We start from the raw sequence: 18692 nt of genomic DNA on the forward strand, positions 1-18692 counted from the left end.
AAAAATAGCTACAAGCAAACAATCAAGAAGGCACTTTATAAGGATTGTTTACATTCTATATATTATAGTTTCTTTAAGAATCTTAATATCAAAAGAGACCATACAAGTAGTCATCTGAGAAAGTCAGATTATAAATAGCATTATTATGTTTTGAAAATTCTGTGAGACAAAAAAGAAGGGAAACACTTTGGCCATTCCTCATCACTTTTTGCCTCCATTGCTGCAATGATTTTCCCCCACCTCTGATCATCATCCACCTTAATTACTTGCCTAAGTGATTTTCCTTTGTGCATTTCTATCCATGTCATTCCCCTATTCATTTAGCTCCAGTGACTCCATATAGGTGCTAGAATTTCATCTTTTATCTCATCCCTTTTAAAATCTTTTTTTTATGTGTTTTTAAATATACATTTTTAGTATGTACATGTATAATTTGTTAGGGTTATAGGCTGAACATATGATTTCATTGGTATGGATAAGTATCAAAAGAAGCTCCTTCTAACAATACAGGTTGCAGTTTTGTCAATAAGTAAACATATTCATTCAAAAGTTCATGCTCAGTTTTTTTACTGATAGTAACTACTGCTCTAAATCGTAGGAGTACATATTTAAAGCTGCAGGGAACCTAAGATAAAATTGAGTCCAGTGAAGACCACACTGGACTTAACTCTAGTAAGTCCCTTATCCTCTAGACCACAGTTTTGAAATACCAGAGTGGAGCTGAGTAGCAGATCCTATGTTAACAGGGACATTGATTCTCAAAGATTTCAAAATAGGGTTGGATATATAGAAGGACAGGGAAAAGTACATGGGAAAATTGGTTTAGAAAGAAGAAAAGGGGGGGGCATAAGACTAAAAAAGTTAAAAAACATGAATGTCAACACTGATTATCATCATAAAATGAAATTGTGACTGAATTTTACCATATAAAAATGTTTTGATTAAAGATGTTGTAAGTCATTTCTGTATCACTTTTCTGTATACATTGGTACCATCAACTAGTTATAGTAAAAGTTAATACCAGTGCCAAGTTAAAAGAAAAAAATAAAAGAGAAGAAAAGCCTAAGAGGAACCCAAATTTTTGAACAATCTCTTGATAGTAATATGGAATAAACTAATTATTGTTATTTCCTAGGGAAGCATGATTCAGTTTAATAAAACATTGTAAATAAGGGAGGGCAAAAAAGCCTAGAGAAATGCTCTTAGCCAGAAAACTCCTTTCCTCTGAAAGAGATACAGCAGATTTGGACAACTTTCCTTTATAATTACAGATTCATTTGCAATACAAGATGAAAATGAAAAGTCACAAATAATGCATCACCTTACAAAACAGGATATTTCCCCAGTCTGCTGAGTCAGACCAAGCACCTTGAAAGAAGTCTCTGCTGAATGCAATGTGATTTTGAAATCATCATCCAAATTAAAAGACATGCCACCAAAATAATTGGTAAAAATAATCACTGCTTTTAATTCTCCTCCAGGAGAATCATGACTCTTCAAAAGATAATTCCTACAGGGAAATGAATTAGTAATAATTATTATTAACCATAATTTACATGTAATTGAAGAAAACATATTATTTAAAAAATAAATTATAGCTAGCACTTAAATAGTACTGATGCACAGGACAATCACTTAGACTCAGAATTGAATAAAAGTGCTTTCAATCATTCCAAACTGCACTTTGACATATCTATGTTTTAATACCAGCAATCCTCCAGTATGATTGTAATTATATGACTGTAATTCACAGAACACTGCAGTATCCCAAGAAAGGCATTATTGCAATGAAGAAATAATGGATATTGCTATGGCATATTGCTAAAAACGATTTGTCCTTAATAGCAACATAAAAGATATTTTCCAAGAAATAAATCTCTGATTCAGAAAAGTAGTTGAGCTGGTCATTTAGCATGAGGAAAAATAGATGAATAGTAAAAGCACTGAATTTGGTACCTTTTAAATATTAATAAAATCTGTAGGAAAATCTACCACATAGACTGGGGTGGGGTGTTGCTTGATAATGTACTTATAACATTTTATGAAAAATTATACAGAACAAGATGCTATTCGATAGATTATATGTGGTCTGTGGTATTAGAGGAAGTACCCATATTAAGAAGTTAAAAACTCTTCAGGAGAATAATTACTTAGCTATTGAACACACATCCCTGGGTAAATAGAGATTCTTTCATTCATACATAATTTATCTATAATGCAGGACAAAATCCCTTGTTCTTTATTATAGGTTAGATAAATTAGAATGTTGAGTGGTGAAATTGAACTTAATTTTTACAAATGTTTGACCATATCTGTCTATAAGGGAATTTTGGATGAAAGAAATCACAGCTAGATATTTTCCCCTGCTTACTTTCTCTTTATTTGTAATTCTTTGGGGGGAAGACTTATATTAGCTCAGCCTATCTATGAGCAGTTGATATTTGCCCAGTTATTTTAATCTGATTTTATTTGTGTGAGAAGTGTTTTTAATTATTTTCAAAAAGTTTCTGAGTCTGTCTTGGCAGGTAGACTTCCTTGTATTTTTTATTGTCTGAAGTTACTTTGAATGGAATTTCTCTTTCTACTACATCTTGTAGCTCTTTCTGCTGCATCTGGGGGGGGGGGAGCTAATGAACAATTGTGTATGATTCTTGCAATTTATAGGGTATAATTGAACTAAATAACCTTACAAGTCCTTTTAAATATCAAGCATGTTTTATAAAAATCGTTTTGGGTTTTTTTTGGGGGGGGGAATTTACTCTTAATGATCTTACTTCTTTGATTTTAAGATGAATAGAAAAAATTAGCTGTCATAAAATGGTTAAAATTATTCCTGATTTCTTTGTTCTTTACTTCAGAGAAGAAACAGGCAGAGTAGACTTGCCTAAATCATTGGTTTCTTCAGTGATTACTTCTAGTATTATTGATGGCTTTAAATGTCTGTCATGGTATTACAGAGTGTTCTGAATTATCCTAATCTCTTCAACTTTTTTTCTCTAGTATGTTAAAGGATGATTTAAAACTTAGCAGCAGTGAAGATAGTGATGGAGAGCAGGTAGGTAATTTAAAATGTTGCCCATATTTAAAAACTAAATAATAGACTTTGTCAATTGCTTTAGTAGAAGTGATGGTAATAGTAATCCTTGATGTTTGTATTTAGCACCATGTACATCAATTGACAAGCATTTTTAAGTACATACTGGGGGAGGGAGGGTAGGAATTTAACATAGTGCCTATTCTTTGCCTAGCACTGTGCTAGAAACTTTTGTCTCCTGTTAACACTCTCTGTTAAGAGCTTCCCAATGTTATCCACTGGAGATATAGAGTCAAAAATGAAATATTCTTTGCCCTTACAGAATTTAAAACAGTTCATTCTTATTACAAAAACAAAGATCAATATTTTCAAATTAATGTTTATTGCATTCTGACTAAGGGAAATTCTGGATTATCTTAAAACAAAATCATGGTTTGTTTGATGTTATATTCAAAATACTATATGAGAAGGTATCAGGGTTTTCAGGAAGGAATTTATATCAGGGTTTTCAGGAAGGAATTTAGTGGCCTCTTTGGTGCTTTGTGATCAAAGACTTATCTGCTTTTTATTCTGTGAGTTCTGGCAGTTTTGAACAAATGTCTTCTGCAGTTCCCTCATCATTCTTCTCACTCCCCCCTTCCAAAACCCATATGCATATGTGCAAGTTTGCACCAACACACACTCACACATGAGAGAGAGAGAGAGAGAGAAATTTAGTCTTCCCTTTGCTGTTTCATTAATACATTTGAGTCTCTTAGGTTTCTTGTAGGAAAAGAGCTACTGTAACTTTTTTTTCTTAGATTGAGACAAGTCTACTCTGAAGAGCACTTTTATGATCTAACAAAAATGGCTTATCAAACTGAAACCTATCATAACTTTTAGGGGTTATAACAGCCAAAGTCTTCACTGTATATTATGCCTATTTTATTTATTTTGGGGCCAGTGGAGTCCAGCCTCTCCTTTTTAGTGATAGTTTTGAGCATGAGAAATATACTCTTAAATTTATGGCAAAATAATCATACAGATAAGTTAAAGGATGAAAATAACTTTATCTCTGTACAGTCAGGGAGATGATAGTCATGATATAGATTCCTCAGTGAAAGGAAGCATTAGGAAATGTTGCAAAAGTAAATTGATAATGCATTTAGTTATGGCTTTAGGATATTGATCACATTTAGTATATAGAATATAAAGTGTGAATCATGAATTTATTGTACTTTAATTATAGGATTGTGATAAAACTGTGCCAAGGAGTACACCAGGAAGGTAGGCATTAATGTGTTATTTGGGATGAAAGTGTGATATGATAATATATAAATGTTTATATAATTGCTTGTATGTAATATGTATTATATATGTATGTGTATGGGGTGAAGTAATTTTGGATCTTGGCAGCTTTGCCTAAAAATGCTTTGCGTAATATGTTTTTGTCCAAAAATATTAAATAAATTAATGATCAGATTGTTTAGACTTGAATGAAATTGTTTTTAGTTTAAGAATGCAGCTGTATTAATTCCTTCATTCAGATGGTTTAAATTTCATCCTTTCTTTTTTTATTTTTAAGTAATTCTGAACCATCACACCACAATAGTGAAGGAGCGGATAATTCCAGGGATGACTCAAGTAGCCATAGTGGATCTGAAAGCAGCTCTGGATCTGATTCGGAGAGTGAAAGTAGTTCCAGTGACAGTGAAGCCAATGAGCCATCACAAAGTGCATCTCCTGAGGTAGGGTGAAAGCTGTTTCTACTTACTTTGAGCTGATCTTTCATAGGCTACTGAGAGTGAGATTACTTGGAAGGAGAGACTCTGAACGTAAGCATATGAGGAGAAATACTTAGTGCTTTCTTGACCATCCAAATGAAATTTATCCGCCATTCTTATGGGAAAGCTACATGGGAGGAGGACTAGGAGAACTTTGTATATAAATCATTTAATTACTTTTTCCCTGTTTCCTTTCTTAAGGTTCTGGTCTAATTTGCTTTGTCTAAAACCTACTTGGTGCTTTGAGGTAATATTGCAAATCAATTAAAAGGTAGTTTTTCTTTAGGCATAATTTTATTTTTTTGCAAGGCAATGGGGTTAAGTGACTTGTCCAAGATCACACAGCTAGGTAATTATTAAGTGTCTGAGGTCAGATTTGAACTGAGGTACTCCTGACTCCAGGGCTGGTGCTCTAATTCACTTGCCACCTTGCTGTGCCCCATTTTAAACTGAAGTTATACAAAATTATGCCTAAAGTCCTCAGGGATATTAAGGCAGGAAATAAGAAAATCTAAGTAGGTACAGGTGTATTACAAAGTTTATTGAATATGCAGGTGAAATGTCATCCAGTGTGTACAACATTATTCTTGGGATTTTTCAGTACTAGAGGCTGTTGTTAAATATTATGTATTTATTTAGGATATTGCTTTTAGTCTCAGATGATTACGAAAATGATGATGATGATGATGATGTCTGTCCTTCATTCTTGAAGAGGACCCATGCCATCGGGGAGGTGATGCCATGATAAGCACATGAATTGAATTTGAGAGGGGGTGCTTTGCTAAGTCACTTTCTCTCCTAGAGTCACCTGGGTCCAGTGGCCAGATGTGAATCTAGATGATTAGAGATGACCCTAGATGCAAGACAAGGATGTGTAAGACTGGATTCAAACTCCTGTCCTCCTGACTCCAAGACCAGTGCTCTATCCGTTGTACCACTTAGTTATCCTTAATGGGAATATTAGCCACTTAGAAACCATATATGACATTCACCTTTTTTGCCAAAATTATCAGAATTCCAAACTCAGATTCTGGATTAGTAGAACTGAGGATGGTGGTGGGGGATAATCCTTCCTTGAAACTTCCAATTAGTTTTTTTTGGTGGTTGAAAAAGTAGTTTTCTTAAAAAAATATTAATTTATTTTCACATTAATGCAATAGTCTTGTTGTAAAAGTAAGCATAACCCCCCCCCCCACACACACACACACAAAGATAGAGAAACTTCAAGAAAAATAAAGTGAAAGAATAAAAAAGTGCACTTCAGTCTGTGTTCAGATACCATTAGCTCTGTCTCTGCCATTTAATTTTCTAGTGGGATTGAGTGTTTTTAACAGGCTCTTAATTTATATTTAATCTCTTTAAGAAGATAGGAGAGGAGTAAATTTAATTTAGGAATGATGTACTGTTTTCTCTTTCAGCCTGAACCACCACCAACAAATAAATGGCAACTTGACAATTGGTTGAATAAAGTAAATCCACATAAAGTGTCACCGGCTTCTTCTGTAGATAGTAATATCCCATCTTCGCAAGGTTATAAAAAGGAAGGTCGGGATCAAGGGCCAGGAAGTGGCTACAATGAGCAAAATGGACCCAAAGAGTCCAATTCTTCTACTCCTGGACGAGATTCCAAAACTATTCAAAAAGGATCAGAGAGTGGTCGCGGGAGACAAAAGTCCCCAGCACAGAGTGAGAACACTACACAGCGAAGAACTGTAGGAAAAAAGCAACCCAAAAAAACAGAGAAGGCAGGTGTAGAAGAGCCTCGAGGGGGCCTAAAAATAGAAAGTGAAACTCCTGTAGATATGACAGCAAGTATGCCCTCCAACAGACACAAGGCTGCCACAAAAGGCTCAAGAAAACCTAATATAAAGAAGGAGCCCAAATCTTCCCCTAGATCTACAACAGAAAAAAAGAAGTATAAGTCAACAAATAAACCTTCCCAAAAATCTAGGGAAATCATAGAAACAGACACTTCATCCTCTGATTCTGATGAAAGTGAAGGCCTTTTTCCTTCTTCTCAAACTCCTAAGTATCCTGAGAGCAACAGAACTCCTGTTAAACCCTCCTCAGTAGAGGAGGAAGACAGCTTTTTTCGGCAAAGAATGTTCTCTCCTATGGAAGAGAAGGAACTCCCTTTCCCCACTTAGTGATCCTGATGACAGGTATCCACTCATTGTGAAGATTGACCTGAATCTCTTGTCAAGAATACCAGGGAAGCCTTACAAAGAAATGGAGCCCCCCAAGGGAGAAAAGAAAAATGTGCCTGAGAAGCACACCAGAGAGCCTCAGAAACAAGTCTCAGATAAAGGCTCCACTAAAGGGAAAAGGAAACATAAGGTTTGTAAAGCTTACCAGAAAGGCTTTTTCTGACTCAGATAGTCAAACTAATATGCACCATAGATGTCTTCAATGTTAGAATAGTCACTCTGAGTTTTAGTAGCAAGACACTTCTAGAACCAAATTTTGCTATTAGGTATGAATGAACTTTCAGGGTAAGTGAAAGTTTATTCATAACTATCTATGCTATAATTGGATATACAGATCAAGGAAAAGTAGATTGGAATTATTAGTTGCATGCACATGTTTTTGAGTTCCCAGGACTACTTTGCTTATAAATACTCAATAGACTCTCTTCTATTTTAAGTTTTATTCACCCATACACACCCATATTCCTACCTACCTCTTAAACTTTCTACTTTGCTTTCTCATCAGTAATATACTTGAAACATAGGAAGAACCTTCAGCTATCTGCCCTGAATTTGTGTATATAAGTGGAAATGGATGATCACTTCTCTCCTTCAGCAGCTTAAAAGATTTTATTAAGTCATTTTCAGTCATGTCCAACTTTTCATGACCCCATTGGAAGTTTTCTTGGCACAGATATTAGAGTGGTTTGCTTTTTCTCCTCCAGTTCATTGTGCAGAAAAGGAAACTGAGGTAAATAAGGTTAAGTGATTTGCCCAGGCTCACAACTAGTATCATTCTATTCACTATGCCACATAACTGCCTCAGCTTAGTAGAGACTAGAGAATCATTCTTGGAAGACTCAATCAAGCTCATGATTGGGGAGGGGGGTCTGTTCTGTAATGTTTGCTGATATCTGCTAAATATAAACCACTTCGAGGATACTAGAAAATTGAAGTTGAGAAGCATGTGTGAGTTTAATTGCAAAACGTTTTATATTCTTGTTTCGTCTAGAATGATGATGATAGCCGAACTTCTGAGAGCAAAAAGCCTAAGGTTGAGGAGAAGAATTCATCATCAGGCCATAAGACATCCAACAGTAGAGAGTGAGTTTCAGTGAATGTTGAACATTGTTATACTATATACTGCCTTGTTTAAGACACACCTCTTTCCAAAAAATTTGGGGTCTAAAAACTGATAGTGTCTTATAGAGTGGTTTTAAATTTTTTTACTTGCATTTCCCACTTTTTCGCTCTTGTTGTCTTTGCGCTCATTGTTTCACCTTTGTTACTCATATATTAGGTTACATTTTACCACATTCTGCCCAGAAATGGTTCAGAAAAGATTTTCTTACAGTGCTGAATTCAAGTTAAAAGTGATCCAGTTTGCAAAAGTGAATGGGAATCATGTTGCTGAATGTCTGTTTGATCCTCCTCCAACTAAGAAAAGAATCTGAGACTGGCTCCAGGAAGAAGAAATCCTATTGAAAACACCATGGCAGAAGAAAGCCATGAGAGTCAAGTCAGCCAAATGGCTTGAGTTAGAGAGGGAATGGAAGAAATGGATTGAAGAGCAAAGGGCAGTTGGAATTCCTGTGACAACAAAGATGGTTCAGCATGAGACAAGAAGATGCTGATGAAAAAGAAGTGACTGATTTCAAAGGAGGACACAATTGGTGCTTCAGGTTCACAAAACAGAATGAATTGCGCATGCATCCATGCACCAGACTTGCCAAGGGAGTGCTTGTGGTCAACTTCAGATCAGAGCCCAGGCAGGAGACCTGCCAGAACTTCTCCTAAGACAGATTCGTCATCAAACACAGATGAGCACAAGCCAATGGATGGAAGTTTGAATTTTATGATGAATAAAACTTGAGTACAGTAACTTTATGTAATGCATTTTTTCCCAAAATTTGAGCCCCCAAATTCAGGTGTGTCTTATACATGGGAAAAAATGGTAATTGATATAGAATATCTGTCATTACATACAATGGTTGATATTAAAATCTTCCTGATATGTGATTCAGGTAGTTAATAAGTATTATAATACAGGAAAATACCCAATGTTTCTCCATATGTATTTCCAAGGCAGTATTATACTTGCAACTAGATCTTTAGTTCCTGTTAGTCTTAGTTCCAATTTTACATTTTTTAGTGCTAGAACTGTTCACATAAGTAAAAAATAAATGAAGATAAAAATGTTATTTTTTTCAGGGTTGTGGGAAAATTACTTCATAGACAACAAATATATTGACATTATGTAAGAATCTGCAACAAAAGCCATATGCCATTCTTCTCTTCCTGGATTATAAACTCATAATTAGAAAGTAAAGAAATTGGTTCCAAATATATGTACATTCTGAATATTTTTAAAAACCCACATATTTTAAGAAAAATGGAAAGGGAAAGATAGCTTTCACAGATCTGAGTAGGGGGAAATTTTTTTTTTTAGGTTTTTGGAAGGCAAATGGGGTTAAGTGGCTTGCCCACAGCCATGCAACTAGGTAATTATTAAGTGACTGAGACCAGATTTGAACCCAGGGACTCCTGACTCCAGGGCCGGTGCTTTATCCACTGTGCCACCTAGCCGCCCCGGGAAAATTCTTAATCAAGAGATTGAGATCATCAAGAAAAGAGCATATAAGTTTTTTGATTACATAAAATTAGAAAAACTTTTTTCAGACTAAATAGAAGAAACTGTAAATGGGGGTAATCTTTGCAAAAAATGATCATATTAAATATTAATAATCTACTACCCCTGGAATCAAGAGAACCTGAGTTTAAAGCCATCCTTAGATACTTATTAGATGTGTGACCCTGAACAAGTCACTTAATCCCAATTGGCTCCAAAAAAAGTTTATATCCAACATATGTAAAGCTGCATTTGCCAATAAATCCTTGGTTACAAGATATGAAAATTTTCTAAAAGAATTGCAAACTATCAGGAACTATATGCAAAAATACTTAAAATGAATAGTAATAAGAGAAATGCAGATTAACTTGGTTTTCACCTCACTCTAAAAATTGTCAAAGATGACAAAAAAACTAAAACTGTAGAGGGATGGGTTTTTGAAAGATCAGTAACATACTTAATACATTATTCGTGGAGATAGACATTGATCCAACCATTCTGGAAAATACGTATGTAAAAAAAAATGTGGGAAAAAAATGTGGAATTCATGCACTCAAACCTAGAATTCCTTCTACCTGGCAATTACTACTCCTAGGAGATAAAAAATGAAAATGTTCAATTGTGTTTATGAAAATACTCATTAGGAGCACATGTAATGAATGATACCACAAACTGGAAATAAAGTGAGTGCCCATTCATTGGGAAATGAATTTGTGGTCTTTGGATTAACATATGGAGCTGAATTGCAATAGCTAGCACTTATATAGTGCTTTAAAGTTTTCAAAGCACTTTACAAATATTACCTCATTTTATCCTCACATCTCCCTGAGAGATAAATGCTATTTCTATTGCTGTTTTACAGATGAGGAAAATAACACAGGCATTGGTTAAGTGCAGCTTAGAATCACACAGCAATTAAGCTCTTAAGTTCAGATTTGAACCCAGGTCTTCTGATTCCAGGCCTAACCCTCTATCCAATATGCCACCTAGCTACTTCTGGTACTAGGAATGTAGAGAAATTTTGCACATTAAGAAATTACAGATATTAGGAATTCAGAGAAGCATAGGAAGATTCATAGCAACTCAGACAGACTAATAATAAGCAGAACGATTTGTATAAGTATGACAATAGTCAAAACAAAAAGATTATTTAAAAGGAGGCCAAACTGTTCAGTAATTGGAAAAAACCAGTAATGATCTGGAAAAGAGTTAATAAAACATATAATTATCTTCCCCACTCATGGCAAAGAAGCAGGGGCAAAGTAGTGCCTTCTTTGTCAGATGCACTCTTAATTATTTTGGCTCAACTGTTTTCCTTTATTACAAGAAGGAATTTGGTTGGGATTGGGTAGGACATATTCAGAAATGACAGATACAAAAGCAAAAGACATCAGTAAAACTTAAATTTTAAGTGGGGGAAAAAATGTTGATAAACAATGAACATCTGTTATTAGGCAAAATTACGTAAATTAGATGCCTTTTTAAAAAAATTATTTTTATTAATAGCTTTTGGTTTTGTATCTTTTGATGTCTGAATGTATCACTCTTCTAACTCATTGTACCATAGCTTTAAGAAAGGAAACAAGTCAGCAGAATGAACCTACACATTGATTGCCTGACAATATTAAATATTCAACACACATAGTCCTCCATATCCACACAAAAGAAGGGAACATTTACTTGATAATTCCATGGAGCAAATCTTGGTCATTAATATTCATATAATTTTGTATAATTGTATAAATTTGTATAATTATGAATTCATTAATGCACATTCAAATCAGACCCTGATCATCAAATGCTAAGCAAAAGAATGATTTTCCTTGAAAACAATGGGATAAAAAAATACTCAAGTCTTCTATGTTCTGCTTATTCCTTTCTCCATTTGAAGAACTAAATTGCATTTATTTGATTTGGCAGGTCATCCAAACAGAGTACTGTGAAAGACAAGGATCCATTGCCTTCTCCTGCTGGGCCTATTCCCCTAAAAGATTCAAAAACTGAACATGGATCCAGGAAGAGAACAGTCAGCCAATCGTCTTCCCTAAAATCAACTAATAGCAGCAACAAGGAGAGTAGTGGTAAAAATAGTTCTTCCACTTCCAAGCAGAAAAAGACAGAGGGGAAAGTTTTTAGTGGTTCCAAGGAAGCCAAGGTAAGAATTTGGAGGTCTTTCTAAAGAGTTAGTTGAAGATTTGTTTGCTTGTTGCTTTAAATTATGATTTCCATGTGATTTTTCTAATCAATATTTTAAAAATCTTATAGAAAATATTTATTTTAAAAAGAACATATTTTGTAGACCCTGGACATCAGTAACAAAATCCATCATCTTGATAGTAAATTTCAGTAGTGAGTTTTAGCACTTGAGAATCTAAATGTTGTGTATTCTTGCCAGATTCACTTTATGACTTCTGATTTTAACTCTGTGTTTGTGTTTGGGGGGGAAGGTTGGAGATCATCGGAATGATGGTGGGAAGTAATGATATCAAAACAAAAGGTATTAAAACATTTAAAATGAGAGAAACTTTGAAAACAGCCTAGTAAATCATTAACTCCCATGTTAATTAAGATTAGCCCTCCTGGTTGAAAATGCTAATTGACTATAAAACTCAAAACTGGCTCTTAATTCAAATAATACCACTCATTTAGAGTGAATTTTTGATAGACGATTTGAGGGTTGGATTTCAAGTTAAATAATAAAGTAACATGTGAAATGAACCCAATTAGTCATTCAGCTTTTTAGAGCCAAGGAAACTTTTAACTAAGCCAGCACTGATTCATATCAAAACCCTTCAAAAATGTAAAGTGATGCCATTCAAAGCTCCCCCCCCCAATATAATTTGTAAGCAGGACATTTGAAAAAGAAGTTGTTTTTCAGGTTTGTATTTTATTAGGTAAAAATTTTAACCTTTTGTATGTATCTCTCTTCAAATACTGTGGTAATTGAGGAAACTCCTTAAAGACAGAAGATTGAACTACCATCCTAGGATATTATGGTATTAAGATTCCATAAGTTAGCAAAGATTTGAAAACAGGAATAATTTCCATGCAAGGCAGCAAAATTAAGGAATTTATGAATGCTAAGTTTAGCTGTGTTAGATGTAATTGGTCTCAGGCGGCTAGATGGAGCGGTGGATAGAGCACTGGCCTTGGAGTCAGGAGTACCTGAGTTCAAATCCGCCTTCAGACACTTAATAATTACCTAGCTGTGTGACCTTGGGCAAGCCACTTAACCCCATTTGCCTGGCAGAAAAACAACAAAGAAAATGTAATTGATCACTATTAGGAAATAGCTAAGTAATTACTAAGCTATATTCAATAGATAATCAGAATCAAGGAGCAGACAGGCACAGAAGATTAGTGATAGATGCAGCTGGTGAGAATGGAACATTAATGAGGAGGGGGATGTGGAGGGAGTTACATCATGACTGTGGTCTGCTTGGCAATTTGAGGTGAAAGGCTTCAGGCATCTATGACCACTAGATAGTAGCAATTTCCTACAAATTAGTATCAGAGGATGTCATTAGCTGTTCTGTGTTTAATGCTCCTTTTGATATACTATTCATTTGAAGCCCAGGCTGGCAGATAAATGTGTCAGAAGTTAGGTACCAGAGGTCTGGGGACAGAGTTGAGCAAATAAAGAACAGCATGGAGCTGGCCAAGCATGGTGTACTAGGGCAGGAAGTGGTCCTAGATCCAGGACAGAGTGTTCAGAACCCTGTTTAGGGAGCAGTAACAGGTGTATACTTGTAGTTCTGTCACTTATCTTTCAAAGCTGTGGTTCATCCCTTGTGTATCCTGAGGAGGATGATAGTCTTAGGAAAACAGTAGGTGTGATCCAAGACTGGATTCTCTGAAACTGAGCAACAGCAAATTTGACAGTGACTGTTTTAACTGGAATAATGAATAGGGTCCTAAATCCAACACCCAGGCTAATCTGAAGCCTGCAGCAAAATAACAAATTCAGGGAGCTTTAGACCAGAGGAGAGGTTTGCATTTCTGTCATTTAGAACTCTGGCTCAGGTATTTTCTAGCAGAGATTCACTGAGGGTTAAATCCATAGTTGGATTAGTCAGACCTCAATCTAGGTCAGAAACTTGTGGAATTTAGACCTGGAAGTCAGAAAACAGATTTATCCCCCCTAATCAGACTGTTTTGAGCTAACTGAAAGTTTGCATCCTAAAGCTGTTCCTGAGATCCTTGAAGAACACAATACTCATCTTGAAAAAGTGTCAGGACTCAAGAGAATTCAAAACAGGACTTTGCATGGTCTAAACATTTACTTCAGAAGTGGTAAAAGCCTAGCCTTAATGTGAAGTCCAAATTTAGGAAGTAAGACAGGAAAAATGAGTTAACCAGAATCTGACACTAAAAAGTTAATATGGTGATAGTGATACCCAGGTCACACACAGGAGAGAATTACTATGAAGAAAATATAGTTAGTCCACAAGAACAACTAAGAATACTGGAAAAAATGAAGTGTTTTTTTTTTTAATTTATTTTTATTAAAGATATTTTTTGAGTTTTACAATTTCCCCCCATCTTACTTCCCTCCCCCCACCCTCCCACAGAAAGCAATCTGTCAGTCTTTACTTTGTTTCCATGTTGTACCTTGATCCAAATTGGGTGTGATGAAAGAGAAATCATATCCTTAAAGAAGAGACAAGAAGTCTAAGAGGTAACAAGATCAGACAATAAGATATCAGTTTTTTTTCTAAATGAAAGGGAATAGTCCTTGAACTTTGTTCAAACGCCACAGCTCCTTGTCTGTATACAGATGGCACTCTCCTTTGCAGACAGCCCCAAATTGTTCCCAATTGTTACACTGATGGAGTGAGCGAGTCCTTCAGGGTTGATCATCACTCCCATGTTGCTGTTAGGGTATGCAGTGTTTTTCTGGTTCTGCTCATCTCACTCAGCATCAGTTCATGCAAATCCCTCCAGGCTTCCCTGAAATCCCATCCCTCTTGGTTTCTAATAGAACAGTAGTGTTCCATGACATACATATACCACAGTTTCCTAAGCCATTCCCCAATTGAAGGACATTTACTTGATTTCCAATTCTTTGCCACCACAAACAGGGCTGCTATGAATATTTTTGTACAAGTAATGTTTTTACCCTTTTTCCTCATCTCTTCAGGATATAGACCCAGTAGTGGTATTGCTGGGTCAAAGGGTATGCACATTTTTGTTGCCCTTTAGGCATAGTTCCAAATAGCTCTCCAGAAGGGTTGGATGAGTTCACAGCTCCACCAACAGTGTAATAGTGTTCCAGATTTCCCACAACCCTTCCAACAATGATCATTATCCTTTCTGGTCCTATTGGCCAATCTGAGAGGTGTGAGGTGGTACCTCAGAGAAGCTTTGATTTGCATTTCTCTAATAATTAATGATTTAGAGCATTTTTTCATATGGCTATGGATTGCTTTGATCTCATCTGTAAATAGCCTTTGCATATCCTTTGACCATTTGTAAATTGGGGAATGGCTTTTTGTTTTAAAAATGACTCAGTTCTCTGTATAAAAAATGAAGTGAATGTTAAAAAATATTAATTATTTCAAAAACTAAATGAGAGCAATACAGGAGAGAATTGACAAAAGAGAATTAACAGCAACAGAAAACATGAAAATCAGAATGAACCAATTAATAGTTAATGACTTCCTAAGATAATAGAAATCTTAAAATAATACCAAAGGACTAACAAAAAAAACTAGGTATCTCAAAACAAAAACAACTGACTTAGAAAAACAGATCAAAGAGACACACTTGTGAATCATTGGACTATCTGAAACCCATGACCAAAAAATTAGTCAAGACATCAAATTTCAAGAAATCATGAAAGAAAACAGTGAGTATCACTTTGAACCAGGGGGTAGGGTAAAAATTGAAAGACTTCAGTTTTTATTTTTTATGGTGGATGTTTCTGTTTGCAACATGGCTGTTGTTTCTTATGGCACAGTTTATTCTCACATATTCATGAATTACAGTTTGTTTACCAATTCCTCAATCAGTGGGCATCTGTTTTATTTTTAATTCTTTGTTATCTCAAAAAAGTGCTGTTGTGAATATTTTGTGTACAGGAAATTTTTTTTTATCAGTGACAGGCTTAGGGGACATATGCCTAACAATGAAATCACTAGATTAGAGGATATGAACATCTTAGCTACTTTTATCATAATTTGAAATTGCTTTCCAGAATGGTTATACTAATCACTACTACACTGACAATACATTGTGACCCTTTTCACAATCCTTATATGATTTACTAAGTGATCTCTTGTCACTTTGATCAATTTACTAGGGGTAAAACCTTAGAGTTGTTTCAATGTGTTTTTTTCTAATTTGTAGCAAAATTCTTGGGTACAATAATTGATTAAAAAATTTGTTTCTTCTAGTATACTACTTCCTTTATCTTCTGTTAGATGTAATAATTTTGTTTATATTAAGCTTTTCAGTTTAATAATTAGAATTATCTGTTGGACATGTTTTTTAATTGGCTGTCTCCCTTGTTTAATTAAGAATTTAATTCCTGGGGCAGATAGATGGAGCAGTGGATAGAGCACTAGCCCTGGAGTCAGGAGGACCTGAGTTCAAATGTGGCCTCAGACACCTAATACTTATTTAAGTGTTTGACCTTGGGCAAGTCGCTTAACCACATTGCCTTGCGAAAATTCCCATTCCCCCCCACCAAAAAAATTCCCCTCTTACCCATAACTGTAAAAGGTGTATGATCTGCTTCTCTTATAAATTTTTTGTAGTATCATATTCATGTTATATAGCCATTTTGAATTTACTGTAGAATATGGAATGAGTTAGTTCCCATTCCCCCCAAAAATAATTACTTGGAACAAGGAAAACTGGAAAGCACAGTTGTCTTGTTTTTTAAGGGATGAAAGTTGCAGGCATATTTGTGATACCAATTCTATGTATCAATTCTAATACAGATGACTTCCAAATCTTAGGGTTTATTTTTTTTTTATGCTAACTTTTCTTCTCAGCTACAGACCCACATCTCTAACTACCTCAGATGTCCCATTGGGACTTCAACTTCACCATTTTCATGATCACACCTTTTGTCTTATTTGCTACTTTCTGTGATATTGCTACTTACCCTGTTATCACCGACACACATCCCTCTCTTTCATCTCTCATGATCATTTTTCAATCCTTTTAGTTCTATAATATTTCTTGACTTAATCCCCTGTTTCTCCATTGTTACCATCACCATCCTAATACATAGATTCATCTTATCTCCTCCCTGAATTGTTAAAAATCATCTTAACATATATTTCCACGTTCTAATCTTTTCCCTCTAATCCATTCCTCATACCCTTACCCAGAATGATCTGTCTTATGTGTATCGAGTCATTCTTTTGCTCAGATATCATTAGTGGTTTCCTCTTGCCACTAAACTTGCCACTTAATTAAAAAAACTCATCTGGAATACATGGACCTCCCTAGTGCACTGTGGCATTACATTTCTTGTATTATTCCCTTCTGCTTTTGGTTTTATTTTGTTGTTTTGTTTTGGGGGCAGGATCTCCTTATCTTACCCAGACTGGAGGTGCAGTGACCACTTACAGTTCCAACCCCCAAAACTTTAAATAGCTCCATTTTTCTGACCTGGGCCATTTTGCCTCTTCTGCCAGAAGTTCACCACACTATTCCTAGACTTAAACTTGAACTCTACTGTAGCTCAGAACTCTACAATTCAACCAATCCATTAGCCTGAGCCTTTCCAACAGCAGAATTACAAACGTGCCTCCAAACCTGGCTACACTGTTAATTATGAAATGTTCTTCCCCTTTTCCTTTTGAAGTCTCACTTTTCCTTTAGAGCCAAACTCAGTAACATTTTATAAAATCATAGGTTGTAACTAGAAGAAATGCTGGCCCACTCTGGTCATTTTGCATGAAAATTGAATTCCATAAAGAAAATGACTTCGCTAAAATCATATAATAACGTGGCCAGAATTTGAACCCATGTCTATTCTTTCTATTGCCCTACTCTCCCCTGTCAGTAGCAACCTCCCTCCCTCAGAACATCATACTGTACTTTGTTTTGTCATTCTCTAAAACACTTAGGTGTTTTATTTATATTGTGTGTGTGTATATATATTCTATGAATGTAGGAAACATGTCTAAATTTATGCCCTCTAGCATCTTGAGTAGAGTTTTTCAAATAGGCAAATAATTTAGGGATGAAAAAGAATGAACTATTACTAATCCATGCCTAACAGATTGGTCTTTTTTAAGTTATTGATTTAGCATATAATTTACTAGTAATTGTATGAAGCAATGTGATTTTGGCAATAGATCCATCCTTATGTTTTCATTATTTGACATTGATTGAATAAAATGAACTGTTTTCATGTAAAATGAAAAATAATTTTCTGAGCATTTTTAGAAGTTCTTAAATCTTAGAAAAGTGTGGTTTATAAATTGAAATCAATTGAAATGAATTGCAAAAGGCTAAAGAGTTGATTTATTACATATCCTGAAGTAGAAAACAATTTTTGTATTGTTTTACATATCTTATTAATTCTTTAGCTTCTAGCTAATTGTTTAAATGTGCTTATTACCTTTTTTTCAGGAAAAGGTTCCAAGTAGTTCTTCAAACTATCCTCCAACTACACAAATTCCCGATGGCTCTAAAACTCGAAGAGCAAAGCTTGTTTTTGATGACAGGTAAAGCAAAGGGATTGGTAAAGCAATTAAATTGGTGACGAATTTTAAATGTGAAAGTCTTGTCATGATTAGAAGGCACACACACAAACTTTTTAACAAGATAAATACTTATCCATCAGTACAAAGCCCACTTAAAGGGCTTTGCACCCCATGTTTTATGTCTTTTAATAATAGAATACTAGCTAGAACAAATGACTTTTTCTGAGATTAGCCATGAAGAGAGTTCTAGTCTGATATTTATAATAGTCGTATTCAAAAAGTTTTCTCTCTAAGATTTGTGCTAAGTCTCAGGCACAAATTAGGTTATCAAGTACTTTGTATTTGAAAGTTTAGAGGGGAGTATTATCTTGGGTGTCTCCTTTGCTTTCTGAAATTTTCAGCATTTTTATTTGA

At 35.0% G+C, this 18692-nt stretch overlaps 1 protein-coding gene across 1 annotated transcript in view; it reads left to right on the top strand.

Annotated features, from left to right (window-relative positions):
* The window catches only part of LOC141506444 (AF4/FMR2 family member 4-like), a 48630-nt gene that overhangs the window by 17237 nt on the left and 12701 nt on the right, over positions 1-18692 (top strand). The window contains 8 exon segments of the mRNA XM_074213245.1: positions 3001-3055; positions 4263-4300; positions 4599-4761; positions 6216-6929; positions 6931-7134; positions 7996-8087; positions 11533-11767; positions 18205-18299. Of these exon segments, the coding sequence (XP_074069346.1) occupies positions 3001-3055; positions 4263-4300; positions 4599-4761; positions 6216-6929; positions 6931-7134; positions 7996-8087; positions 11533-11767; positions 18205-18299 (1596 nt within the window).

This window comes from Macrotis lagotis, chromosome 1, assembly GCF_037893015.1.
Source record: "Macrotis lagotis isolate mMagLag1 chromosome 1, bilby.v1.9.chrom.fasta, whole genome shotgun sequence".
Classification (NCBI taxonomy): Eukaryota; Metazoa; Chordata; class Mammalia; order Peramelemorphia; family Peramelidae; genus Macrotis; species Macrotis lagotis.